Source organism: Argiope bruennichi, chromosome 11 (assembly GCF_947563725.1).
Source record: "Argiope bruennichi chromosome 11, qqArgBrue1.1, whole genome shotgun sequence".
Taxonomy (NCBI): domain Eukaryota; kingdom Metazoa; phylum Arthropoda; class Arachnida; order Araneae; family Araneidae; genus Argiope; species Argiope bruennichi.
Window position 1 is genome coordinate 81,228,510 of NC_079161.1, and position 13,186 is coordinate 81,241,695.

At 25.2% G+C, this 13,186-nt stretch overlaps 1 protein-coding gene across 2 annotated transcripts in view; it reads right to left on the reverse strand.

Annotated features, from left to right (window-relative positions):
- LOC129957233 (choline transporter-like protein 2) overlaps positions 1-13,186 on the reverse strand; it is a 44,418-nt gene that overhangs the window by 17,803 nt on the left and 13,429 nt on the right. Inside the window, exons 8-13 of one of the 2 annotated variants that reach the window (XM_056069475.1) lie at positions 12,897-12,953; positions 11,673-11,802; positions 7,383-7,466; positions 5,612-5,724; positions 2,760-2,882; positions 299-398 (exon numbers count right to left, since the gene is read on the reverse strand). In XM_056069475.1, coding sequence (XP_055925450.1) covers positions 299-398; positions 2,760-2,882; positions 5,612-5,724; positions 7,383-7,466; positions 11,673-11,802; positions 12,897-12,953 — 607 coding nt within the window. The remainder of the gene's footprint in view (positions 1-298; positions 399-2,759; positions 2,883-5,611; positions 5,725-7,382; positions 7,467-11,672; positions 11,803-12,896; positions 12,954-13,186) is intronic. The other variant, XM_056069476.1, reaches the window with a different exon arrangement.

Sequence of the window (13,186 nt, forward strand, 5' to 3'; positions counted from 1 at the left end):
ACCCCCATCCCTTTGCATTTTGGACTACTCATTCAACAGTAAAAATGATTAATTTCTGCATCTGAGCCTAAAACCTAACCACATTTTAAACTTGTCTCAAGAATTTAGAAATATCCTATATATTAATAGAGTCACAATGAATTTTTTTTAAATATGAATACAAAATACCAATTAATAAGCATTGCTACATTAAGGAAATTGAAAATCTTTTTAACTACATATTATTGTTTTCATACACATATTTCATATTCTATGCACATAATTTTTTAATAAAATATTTTTTTTTATAAATACTTACTTGCTTGCTTGCTTAATTAAAGCTATTGCTATAAAGATTCTTTTTCTTAGAAATACCACAATCAGGAAAAGGATAGCGAATACTATACCAGAAATTATGGCTAAAATTTGAAAAGAAAAAAAAAGTCAAATAAATTAAAGTAACACAAACAGAGCATCTATATCATTCATAATTGCAGTATACAGTAGAATCTTGATTACCTAAGCCTCTATCAGCCAAGGTCTTTGTTAACTGAATCAGTACCAGAAAAATGAATTATAGGTGTAGTTTTATCTTTTTTTTTTACAATAAATAAACTCTAAATGAAAATTCCTCATTCAAAATCAAGATTTAAAATATTTCACATGGCCAATTTTCACAATGCGAAAGCTTGTTAAAAGTCCTTATTAGGAGGTGATAATCAATAATTAAAAAAGTTCAGAAAAAATAACAGTTTCATTATAGATTTCAAGAGTGATGTAATCAAATTCCTTTCACTTTCATGAAAAAAAAAATCTAACTGCAAATGCGTTAGAAGTTCCCACACTAATGATTCTTTTGTAATATTGCAATTTTCTTATGTAAACACTCTTCTTCGGCAAAATGCAAGGGAAATATGATGAATATATAAGCCAAGAAAATTTATGAATCCACATGGATGAAAGTATAACAATTCTTTTCAAAAAATTATAATCATTGAAATTCAAAAACTCGTTTATATGAAGTTTTCAATATTCTTATTACCAAGGAAAGAATACTTTTTATGATTTTGCAAATATATTTTAAGTAAATAAAACCAAAATCATTAATAAAATATTACATGCAAAGTAGTGTGTATTACGCAGATGTCTTGAAACTGTATAATTCCTGAATATTTGCAAACCCGTTAAATCGGAGGTTCCCAATGTAAAAAGAAGGGGGGGGGGGGTCATCATGCTAAAGAAAAGCATAAGAAGTTTACTGTCCACATTTTGTGAAACGAAAAAGAAAAAAAAATTAAGTTGATGAGTTAATTCTTTGGCTGCTGATGAAATATTTATGTTATGATTCCGCATTGTCCAGTTTCAATGTTTTAGTAGGCAATGTGCATTTTTTAAAATGTAAATATAATACATATTTTAAATAAATAAATAAGCTTTCTTAATAACTAAAATAATGATAGTATTTTTATTTCAGTAGAATTTCTCATTCATAATTTAATAACCATGATTCTTTTAATAATTTTCAATTATCAACTTCAAATTGCCACAACATTCTTGAGACATCAAGTTGATTGAATTAGAAACAAAATCACATAAAATGTTGTTTTAAACTTGCACCAGCAATGTAAAGAATTCTGACAAGTAGTTATGCTTGCAATTAGTAATTAATAAACGGTAAAATCGATTCAGTTGTTGAAACTGAAGAATTCTTTTGCTATGCAATATGTTTCTAAAATAGAGGATGCTGGTTGACAATCATCTACATTTATAAGGATTATGGATACTCATTAAATATAAATTGGCAAAATAGATGCAGTTGTTAAAGCCAAAGGATATTGTCAAAGTTTGTTACATACAGAAAATGCACAGTAAAATAATAATTTAAAGATATATCTCAGTAGTGGCAACAAGTAATCATTAATGATGCATTTAGGGGTCAAGAGCATTCATACCAAATAAAACAGACAAAATTGGTCAAGGGAATAGTTCTCTGGCTTTAATATACAGATAATCAGATTTTATACATAAAAAAGTAAATATCTGGCCACTGATTTTAAAAAAATGAACAGGGGAGGGTGGGTGATATTATCTATCGTGGAATCTACCAACTTCATTCTCTGAGAAATGGAGTGGAGAATATTTTCTTTCAAAACATCATAGTCAATGATTAAAGTAAAAATGTTTAAATTGTTTTTTTTTTTTTTTTTTTTTAATACCATTAAAGAGAAACTCAGCAGTATTGAAAGGTTCAAATAAATTAAAATAGTTATATTAATTTATATTAATTTTACAGTTATTAGTTATATTAATTTTACATATAAGTTCAGAGGAAAAAAATTGTAATTTGCTGATAAAAATATAATTTTAACCCTTATCGTGGCAAGATTGCTTTTTTGAAGAAAAGCAAAAAAAAAAAAAAAAAGCAATGTATATAGGTAGCTTCTTACGCTATAAAAAACATCAAAAAATAAATAAATAAATCTAGAATTTCATGTGTTTAATATAACCAACATCAAAAAATAAATAAAAAAATCTAGAATGTCATGTGTTTAATAAAACTAAGTTAAAAATTATTTTATTGTGGTAGTATATTTTTATGAAGTTGTATGTATGGTATACTATACAAAATGAACATAAGAGTTAAACACTGATTAATAATACAAGTTTTCATAAATTAAACTGTTTGTAATAAATTATTAAATATATCATTTTTATTTGTGTATTATAAAATCTACAATTAAATAAAATAAATATATTACAAAGAATGTATTTGAACTTACCAAACCACAGCCATGTGTCACGCAAAGCTAAGTAGCTCCTGAGATCTAAGGTTAATTTAAATTTTGCATCAGATCCTGGCACAGTCTTCAATTCTATATATTTTGTAGTGCTATAATAGCAAGCTAGTTGAGATAAACATAACATATTTTAATTACATTGCAATAATAATTAATCAGCAGTTCTAATATTTCATAAAAAATTAACTTTCTAAAAAGAAATTTAAAATTGTACATTCATTACTCATTATAAAATACATTATTTGAATATTTGAGTAATTTTCTGTCTCCTATTTTAATGATACAAAGAAAAATTTTAAAAAAAGTATCTGAATTCAAACAAACAATTTTTCTTTTTGTTAAAAATGTCTGTCTCAAAATTCACAAGAATCATTTAAAATACAAACATTTTAAAGTATAGTAGGGTTTTTCAAAATGTGAAAAGTGCATTCCATGATAAGAAATTGAGTTATATAGAGCCTAAAATTTCAGATGAATTTTCTTACTAGAAAATTTAAATACATCTCATTTGTTACTACACATATTTCCAGGAAGATGTTACCTTAACTCTCAGTTTCATAACTCACAATAAAACAACCAATAAGTGCATACACTTTCGTTTTGAACTAAAAAAAATTAATTAAAAAAGCTATGCAAATATAAAATTTTACATGTAATATAAGGCAGTTTATTACAATGTATGAAGACTAAACACAATTCTTTTTTTTCCCCCTTTACACAAATTTATGATACACTGTAATACATCACAAAAGTCCACTCTAATTAAATTTTCATATATAATTTTTTTATGGGAAAAAAGTGAACAGGCAAAGCATTTGCAAATCAATTACAAATATCAAAACATAATAGACACAAAACAATTTTACAGGAATTAGACACCTCTAAAAAAAAAATTAGAATTTTAATACAGGGAGAAAAAAAAAAGAAATTTCAGGATTTTATAAAACATATCAGGAATATTCTCTCCTCTACTTCAACCAACCTCCAATATATGGGCATTCAGTATATTGCAAACAGCCGAATAAAGATGAAACTTCTACAATGATAATGAGTAACAGTTATATAACACTGTTTGTGGTATGTTGTACTAAACCATTATGAATAAATTAAAATGCTTATACTATAAAATAAGTTACAGGTACAGTGGGAAAAGAAAATACACCATCAAAATAAGAAAACAAATATCCAATAATTGATATATCTGAAAAACATAAAGCCAGTTCTTAAATAAATTTTATTTTTAAATTGTTGCAATACTTTTCTTAGTCATCAAAGGAACATGTAAAATAGATGAAGGATGGAAGTGGAATATGTGTTTCATGAAGTATTTTTTATCAGTGGTAGAGTTTTTATTAATATTAATACACAGTTTTAATGATAATACCAAATTTTAAATGTCATTCATACAGCATATTATACTTTTCAGTTATGTTCATATAGACATGAAATGATCAGAGTTGGATTGAACTCTCTAGAAGCCCTTAAACAATGTAAGTTTGGGGGCCCCATTTCTCCTTCCTAACTTACTATATTAAATACTTTTTAATTAGTTTGTTTTTATTCTTTATATAAGTAGTTTTACAAAGTGAATTCAGACAAATTTTCAAAATATTGAATCCCTTTCGAGAAAGTTGGTTTCAGTCTTTTTCATATAAAAAACAAATCAAGATTTAAATTTAAAAGCAATTTTTAAACAAAATAAGAAAAAAAAACTTCTGCACACAGTCTAAATATACTATTTAACTACAAATATTTACAAAATTATGAATTACTATATAATATAGTTTTTAAACAACATAAAACTTGTAAAAGATAATAAATTAGCAATATTATAACAATGTTCTACATTTAAACAATACTTGCTTTTAATTGAATCCATTTGAGAGTACAGTTTTAGTAAATTAAATGATAGCATAAGTTTAACATACTCGCAAAATATTGCAACAAATTATCAAAATTTTGTGACTCCTAATGTTGTGGGGCTCAATGGCTTTTGCCTATTTGATAATCTGGTCTTGGAATTCAGATGATAGAAAACATAAATCATTTTTTTTTCAAGACTTGATAAGATTTATGTCAAAATTCAACAAATGTCAAATCTGAAAGTTGAATTTTCAGAATATTACCACAGTTTCCTTATGTATAAAATGTTTTTTTTTTTTTTTTTTTTGGATGACAAATGAAAATTTATACCAGCTGTTATCTTAAAAGTAAAATAAAGTTGCCATCTTTTTAAAGATTATTATAGTTTTATATATTATAATTTTAATATACAGTACACTCCCGATTATCCGCGGAATTGGGTGGCCCGGCCGCCACGGATAACAAAAATCGCGGATAATCCGAAAAAAGCTAAAAAACGGGTATAGCAAAAGAGAAAACAATCATTCCAACTTTGAAAAATCGTTTTAAGTTCAATAAAACGTAAAATAAACAGCAGGAAATGTTTAACTAACACTCAATATTTTAGTATATCACTCAAAACTAACCTAAAATGCATTTTGTTAATGAAAACAGAAAAGTGCTTTGTACTTACTAGAGGTGTCAAGGATACACAGAAAAATTAATACATATGTACTGTTTTAATACTGTAATGAATTATGTAATTACAAAAGCATAACTGTAAAACTACACCTTTTTGAAGAAATCAGTCATTTGTGTTTGCTTCTTGCTTTGGAAGCATTTTCTCTTTGCTTGGAAGTAAAATAAAACTTAGTGCGGCAGGCGCGGATAATCGTGAGTCTACTGTATTTCAAAAACTCAGTTTCTAAATTTCACGTGAAAATAAAACGATATAAATAAATAACAGACATTCAATAGATAAGAATACTTACCAAATACCAAGAAGCTTAAAACAAGTATAATGCTCAGCCATATCATAATTCCTGCTAGCCATCGCATAAGTACAATCCATATTAATGACACAAGCATAGATAAAACAAGACCCCTGAGGAAAATAATAAAATCAGCAAAATTATTTAAATGTATTGAATTTAAATCCATTTTGATTCTACAACAAAAATCATCTAAGATCGACATAAATTAAAGTGAAAATAGTAAAACAATTGTGTGGTATGAAAAATCTCCAAATAGTTAGTTCTTTTCTTAAAATTTTACTCACAAATATCACGAAAAATAAATATTGTTTTAGTAAAGATTTCAACAAATTCATTAAACAGTTTATTTTTAGTCATTATAACTGTAAATTATAGTTCAATTCATAAAAAAATTATATTATTCTTACCATTGCCATTCTTTTTGTATAAATATATTATAAACATCTTAAATCATATTATAACAATCAAATAGTTCATTAAATTATGTATCATTCTTTAAAAATCTACATAACTAATACAATAAGTAAAACTAAAGAATCAATCTACCAACTCCAATCACTAGTCTGATTTTGACAACTTTTGTTTCATATAAGAAGTTATCTCTAGATATGTCACTAAACAGCAACTATCTTCCTCCACCTTCCATTTTCACAAGAAGTTCCAAAACCTCTATTTCCCAAAGCATTCTCAATGAAAGGAGACAAAGACAAGACTTCTGTAGAAATAAATACTATTCTCATTTCCAAAAATTTTCATTCCATGTGAAAGCTTTTAACTCCTTAATACATCATCAATAGTTATTTGCTCTTCACAAGTCTCCATTTTCAAAACAGGTTTCATAAACATTACTTTGGTATATACTCTCAATGGAGAAAAAGTGATTAAATTCCCCAACAAAAAACACTGTGTCAATTTTGAAATTTTGTAATTTAGATGAAAGCTCTGGGCCTCTAAATATGTCACAAATAGACACTTGCCTCTTACCAATAAAAGTTTCAAGAGATATTGCAAAATAAAACTTTGGTAGAAAACCAGCCCTAACCTAGATGTGACATCAAACGTCACCTTTTACCAACCAATTCTAATTTTTGTAAGAAATCATCAAATCACTTCTTCACTAAATATTCTTTAGGGGAAAAAAATCATAATTAAGTTTCCCCACTTCCAATCCTTCCACCAATTTCCCAAATGGCATTTGATTATGTCATTAATGATTGCCTATAACCTTCCACCATTTTCTACAGATATTGCAAATAAAACATTGACATAACCCCATGGATTAATTTCACCATTTTAATTAGCCAATTAATTTTGCCTCTTTGTATATTAATTAGAAGGCTCTATACTCATAGTACATGCATAATTTAAAATAGTATTTTAATTTGATTTTTACAAATTTGATCTGATTTAGTTTCCATATAAGCATTTTTATACATATATTTCAATCTGTTATATAACGGAATAATTAAATTTGAAAAATGTACCCTTAGAATTTCTTCTGTAATATTTTGTGGGAACAGCTATAATTCAAAATCTTGATTTATATTTTGAAACTCAACTGCAATTTATGCCTCATTTATTAACTTTTTATTTCCCTTGGATAAGAAATACACAGATTCATAAGGCTTCTGTATACTTGGAGAAAGATGTGAAACTCCAGATAACATAGCAATTTTCAATATGATTTACTCATGATTATAACATTTCCTAATATTAAATTTTAATAGCAATTATTATTGTAAAAATATAATACAAAGAACATATTTACCCCAGCAGAAACTCCCACGATGTTTTAAAGTCTGAAAAAACCTTTTCTCCCATTTCAGTCAAACTCAAAAATTTTGCAAGATGACTAAAAAAAAAACAATAATTATATCATTTTATATTAGCCTTACAGGAGTAAAAAGATAATGTATCATATTGGAATTATTAGTTTCGTGAAACAAAGACATTAAATAAACAGAAATAAAACAGCTCAATATATTTTCAAAAAATCAAGTACATTCTTAATCTTTCATGCTGAAGAAAGCACATGTCTACATACCAATGGATTTTATCTGAAATTTAACAGATTCACATTTTGGATTCAAAGATAATATGGAAAATTTCATTAATCTACATCATTTTTTTTAAGTGACATATACCTGGTTGAATAGAAGTTCTACTCATTGATGAATTTTACAAATTTTAATAGACAATGCAGATACATTTAGATTATTACAAAAAAGACTAAACACAAATTGTTTCCAACTGACATGATGTATTTTTTAAATTCATGTATTCATATACACACAGATTGACAAACAAAAAAGCAGACATAATCCATTCCCCTTTATATTTTATTTTTCATTTCAGGAAGTCTGGGCTGCTGATATTCAGCAAAATCTAAAGATCAAATTTTTTGATGATCAAAATATACATCGACTTTTGTTTAAAGGAGAGCAAAAATGAGCTTATTTTCCCACACAAATGCAATCAAAGAATATTTTAACAGTTTTTCCCTTTCTCCTATTTTTGCAGAGTTCTTGAACTAATATAAATTTCAAAATAAGTATAATAAGCAATCATATATTTTCAAAACGGCAGTGTTTTAAACTTTGCATTGTATTTCTTTAAAAAAAATTTAATAGCTATGATAGAAAAACAATTATAATGCAGAAAAATGACATTTTGAATTAGCTAAAAGAAAAATTCTAATTTACATCTAGATATTATATCAATCAATATAAATACTAAACATTTTTTTTTTTTCATTTTCTTCAAATATTATTAATCAATCTTATATATTTAATCTCAATTTTTATTGGATTAGAATTTTTATTGACAATCCTTTATCATTTGCATTAATATTAGTTTCAATTAATGTATTATATATTCAACACACAAATCTATTCTATGCCATCTTTATTGAATTAAAGAACAGTTTTGTATTGATTTGGAAGTCAATCAGTAATTTGAAGCTTCTAAAATAAAGGTTAAATAATTAGTTCATAATTTAATAATTATTAACTTCATTATACGAGTTCCATAACAATATCTAAAAAAACAAAACTTTTTTAGAATTTCAGATCAATAAAAAATATATTAATGTAACAAAAGAAAAAGAAAATCATAATATTTGTAAAAATTTTTTATCTCTTTTATCAGAAATAACCTTAACATCAGGGTAAATATGTGGATAAAGAAAGCATCTCCAATAAAAAATAAAGGAAAATGCAGGCATGATACAAGATCGGAACAAAAAAAAATTCAAAAAATGGAAATTTATAAAATAATTGTGTTAAGCACAAAAACCAAGAAATAGGTAGGATTAAATGAACAGTAAAATAAATAAATTTATTTAAAAAGAAGTGTAATTGATCTCAAGATGGATAAAATTTGATTCTAAAAATGCTGGAATCCATGTTCTCAAGTAAATGTGTCAAGTTTAAGGATGTAATTTGTATATGATGGTAATATACATATGACCTAAAATAAAAAATTTGGCATTAAAATATTTTGGAAAGTGTAAATGTACACCTAGAAATTATTTCTTTCCTTTCTTTCTTTTTCTATTTCGATGCTCTTCCATTAGAACTTCTAAAAATATCATCAGATAAAAATAACTTATACACAAATTTAAAGCTTTTATTTTACAGCTTTAATTACCATGCAAATTAATTACCCTTTAATTACCATGCAAATTTCCCTGAATTTTCACAATTTTTAAAAACATTTTTTAACATAATTTTCAACAATACTTATCACAGGTGCAATAAAATCCAAATCATTTTCTTTTATTTATCAAACATATCATTGTGTAATTTTCTAATGTTTAAAGTGAAGGAAGAAAGATTGTATATATTAAATGGATAGATTACAGGCAGAATAAAAATATGAAGTTACAATATCCTAAAAGATCAAGCTCAATAGAAGATGGATTATTCAAACACATACATTTACTTGACATGGGACTTAATTCTATTAAAAACATTTATAGACAAAATTAACAGAACAGATGCAAGTCTGTTGGTCACAATGTCATACTTAAAAACATTCAATTCAGGGAATCACGATGATCAAGCTATGCATAAGAGATTCAAATGAAATTAAACATAACCAAAATTATAGTGAATAAAACCAGATTGCACAAAAGAAGAACATGGTAAAAGGATTCATTTTGTTTTGAACATGTGACTAAAAAGGAATAAATACAAATAAAACATTTATTCAAGTAAAATGTACAAATTTTTAAAAATTATTATGGCCGAGATTTATTTATTTGCATTATCTATTTGACTGTATTTAATTTATTTATGTAGATGGAAAAAGTCCTAAAAGAAACTGAAAAGCAAAAGCCAATTTCTTATAATCTAAATTAATATTTTCAAATTCTTTTCAATCTTTAAGCAAAAATAATAAAATATTGCATCTTGAAGCAAACATAGGTAATGACTATAGATACGCTGATATAGAAAAATTCAGAATTTATTGCAAAATAGATGTTTAACATGAACTGTATGATCACATTTAAGTAAATAAATAATTACAATAAAATACATTCAAAAGAATTAAAACGCATGCAGCTTTTGAGATTCCTAAAGCTGGCCCTTTTTACATAATGTTGCCAATAAATATTAGTGCCTCTTTATTTTTATTTTATTAGTTTTCATCCATTTCAACTTCAGTCCACCTGCATTCATTAATTCCAAATTTAGGAGAGAAAATAAGCATAGAAAATTTTTTTCATCATATTAAAAATAATTGAAGATAGGGGTTGAAAACCATTTTTCACCTCAAAACTTCTAAATAAATGCAACTTCCAAAAAACATCTAATAAAAAGTTGTTTGCTTTCATCAGATGCCAAATCACCTAATTTTATTATTTTTCTATTTTCAATCATAACATAGTTATGAGCAAATGAAAATTTCTACCCCAACATTTTCCCATCCTTTGAATTAGATGTTTCATCCATGAACCTATCCAAATTTTTTACTCTCCCCGCTACACATAATAGAGAGGTTAAAATCCACTCAAAATTGTTTTAATTATTGTATTAATAAGATAACATGGACAAAGCATCCCCCATACATATTACATAACTGTAAATTGCTATTAAAAGTGGAATCAGAATGTGACATCTGTCAAGCAATGCATTAATTTGCTCATTTGAACATCTTGAATTGCAGCATTTTGTGCAATCATTTCTCACGTGTTTTATATTTGTTATTCATTTTTTTTATAAATGTTTTAAGCACTTTTCTTCTTTAATCCAGTTTACCTTGGTTTTTTTGCTTAATTTGTTATTTTTGTAGTATATATTATAAATATATATTATTAGATTCTTAATAGTTTTTTTTTCCCCCTTCTTCTTTGCTAGTATATTATTTTGTCTTCCTCTCTCTCTCTCGTACATATATATATATATATATATATATATATATATATATATATATATATATATATATATATATATATATATATATATATATATATATATATATATATATATATATAAATAAATTTTTAACTCAGGATAGTTCTGGGTTCTAAAGACCCTCATCAATTTTTAAGGGACCTGCAAATTTTTTTTTTTAAAATCCTCATTTTCCTATAAGGAATCTACCTAATATAGTTAACAAAGGGAATAAATTCATGTGTTCTATATGCACGATAAATACAGATTCCTACATAATCCCATATATTACACAAAGCTATCACATGTTTTCTATATCTTCTATATCTATTACACATCTATATCACACAATTTTAGTTTAGAAACTGCACCAAGAAAATCAAAATTAAATTGTCACGAAGAATATGATGTGTGTCAAGTAAATATGAACTGATATGATTCAATTTCAGATCAAAAGTATCAGTTATTAGTATTAAAAAATTAAGAGCACATGATTTTTTTTTCAAATTACTTAATATTAAAAAAATAATTTAAAGGGATAAAAGAATACTAATATGTATTAAAAAAAACCAAATAAATACAAATAGATCTTAAATTAAACAGATTTCCCTCAAGTATCAATTTTAAAATAAAGGAAAGTTTATGCAAAAAACAAATCTTACTTTGTAGCATTTTTTACTGCTTCTACAGTCAATTCATCATTACCAATTTTAACAACTTCATTCTTTTCATTCCTAATGACATCACCATCTGTGCGAATCCCAAACAATTCTGGAATACAGCGTCCAAGCACTGAAATCATGTAAATGGCATATCAACAAACTGAATCAATGAAAAACATTGTTATAATTAAAATAATTCATCACAAAAACAAAATTTGAAATAATATAAAACTATACAGCCTTTTTTAGTCTATACTTTTAATAACCATGGCAAAACTGATATTAGAAACTTTACATGTTCTATTTGAAAAGAATTACAATTTTAATTAATTAATGTATTGTTAGCAAACTCTAAGTTCTTTAAAGAAATCATTAATAAAAAGAAAAAATTATACAAGGAAGAAAAGACACAGCATATGCTTATAATTTCTCTAAAAGAAATAAATTATTAGAGTACAATACATATAAATAGTGTTTTATTTCAAAAATAACAAACTACTTGCTACATTGCATGTGATAATCTTCAATCAATTTCATTTTTTTTATACAGATCTGAAAGAATTTTAATATAGCATTTGTAATTTTGGGCTTCACTATCAAATATTTCCACAATATTATTTTTGAATCATAGTTCACTTCTAATTAAAAATTCCTAATTTCATATTATTTTTGAATCATAGTTCACTTCTAATTAAAAATTCCTAATTTCATATTTACTTAAAGAAATCAAAAGACATTATGATACATATATAATTCAATAAGCTTTAAAAACGAAAAATATATACATTTTCATTTATCTCAATATACATAAATATCAGAAAAATTAAATTGACAAGATATACCCATTTCATGCAATTAATACAAACTGGCATGCAAAATCAAAACAATTCTTCAAACTTCTTTACAAAATACTAAAAAAAAGTTTTAAAAAACAGACACTACTGTATAATTTTATATTAAATAATATTATATATAATTCTATAAAAACAATTTTTTAACATTTTAGCAAAATGTCATATTATCAATAACTAAAAACCAAACAAGGAAAATAAGATTATGTAATAAAATTACACTAAAAACAAAGAAATTTAAATCATAAAAAAATAAGTAAAGTAATAAGAAATAACTGGAATTTCCAAACTAAAATATGTGCAATCATGCAGGAAAACAATCGCTCAAAATCCATGCGATTATATTTATAAGTTTTTTTCTTAAGCTACTCACAGACATCTTTAACCTTTGAGGCATAAGGTACCCCTTCTATAAATTTTGGAGACCTCACTGGTAAGCAAGTAAGAAAGAAAAAACATTTCAAAGTCACAGTTACAAGAAAATACATTATCTCCAAAAACTAACAGATACAGTATAAAAATATGGGGGGGGGGGAAATTCTAATTTCAGTCAGCAAAAAATTATTCCAATTAATAATACAATTATAGAATTTTGATTTTTTATTTTTGTGTTATTAAAAAATAAAATTGTTTTATTTTTTGATACATTAATTTTACAAAATT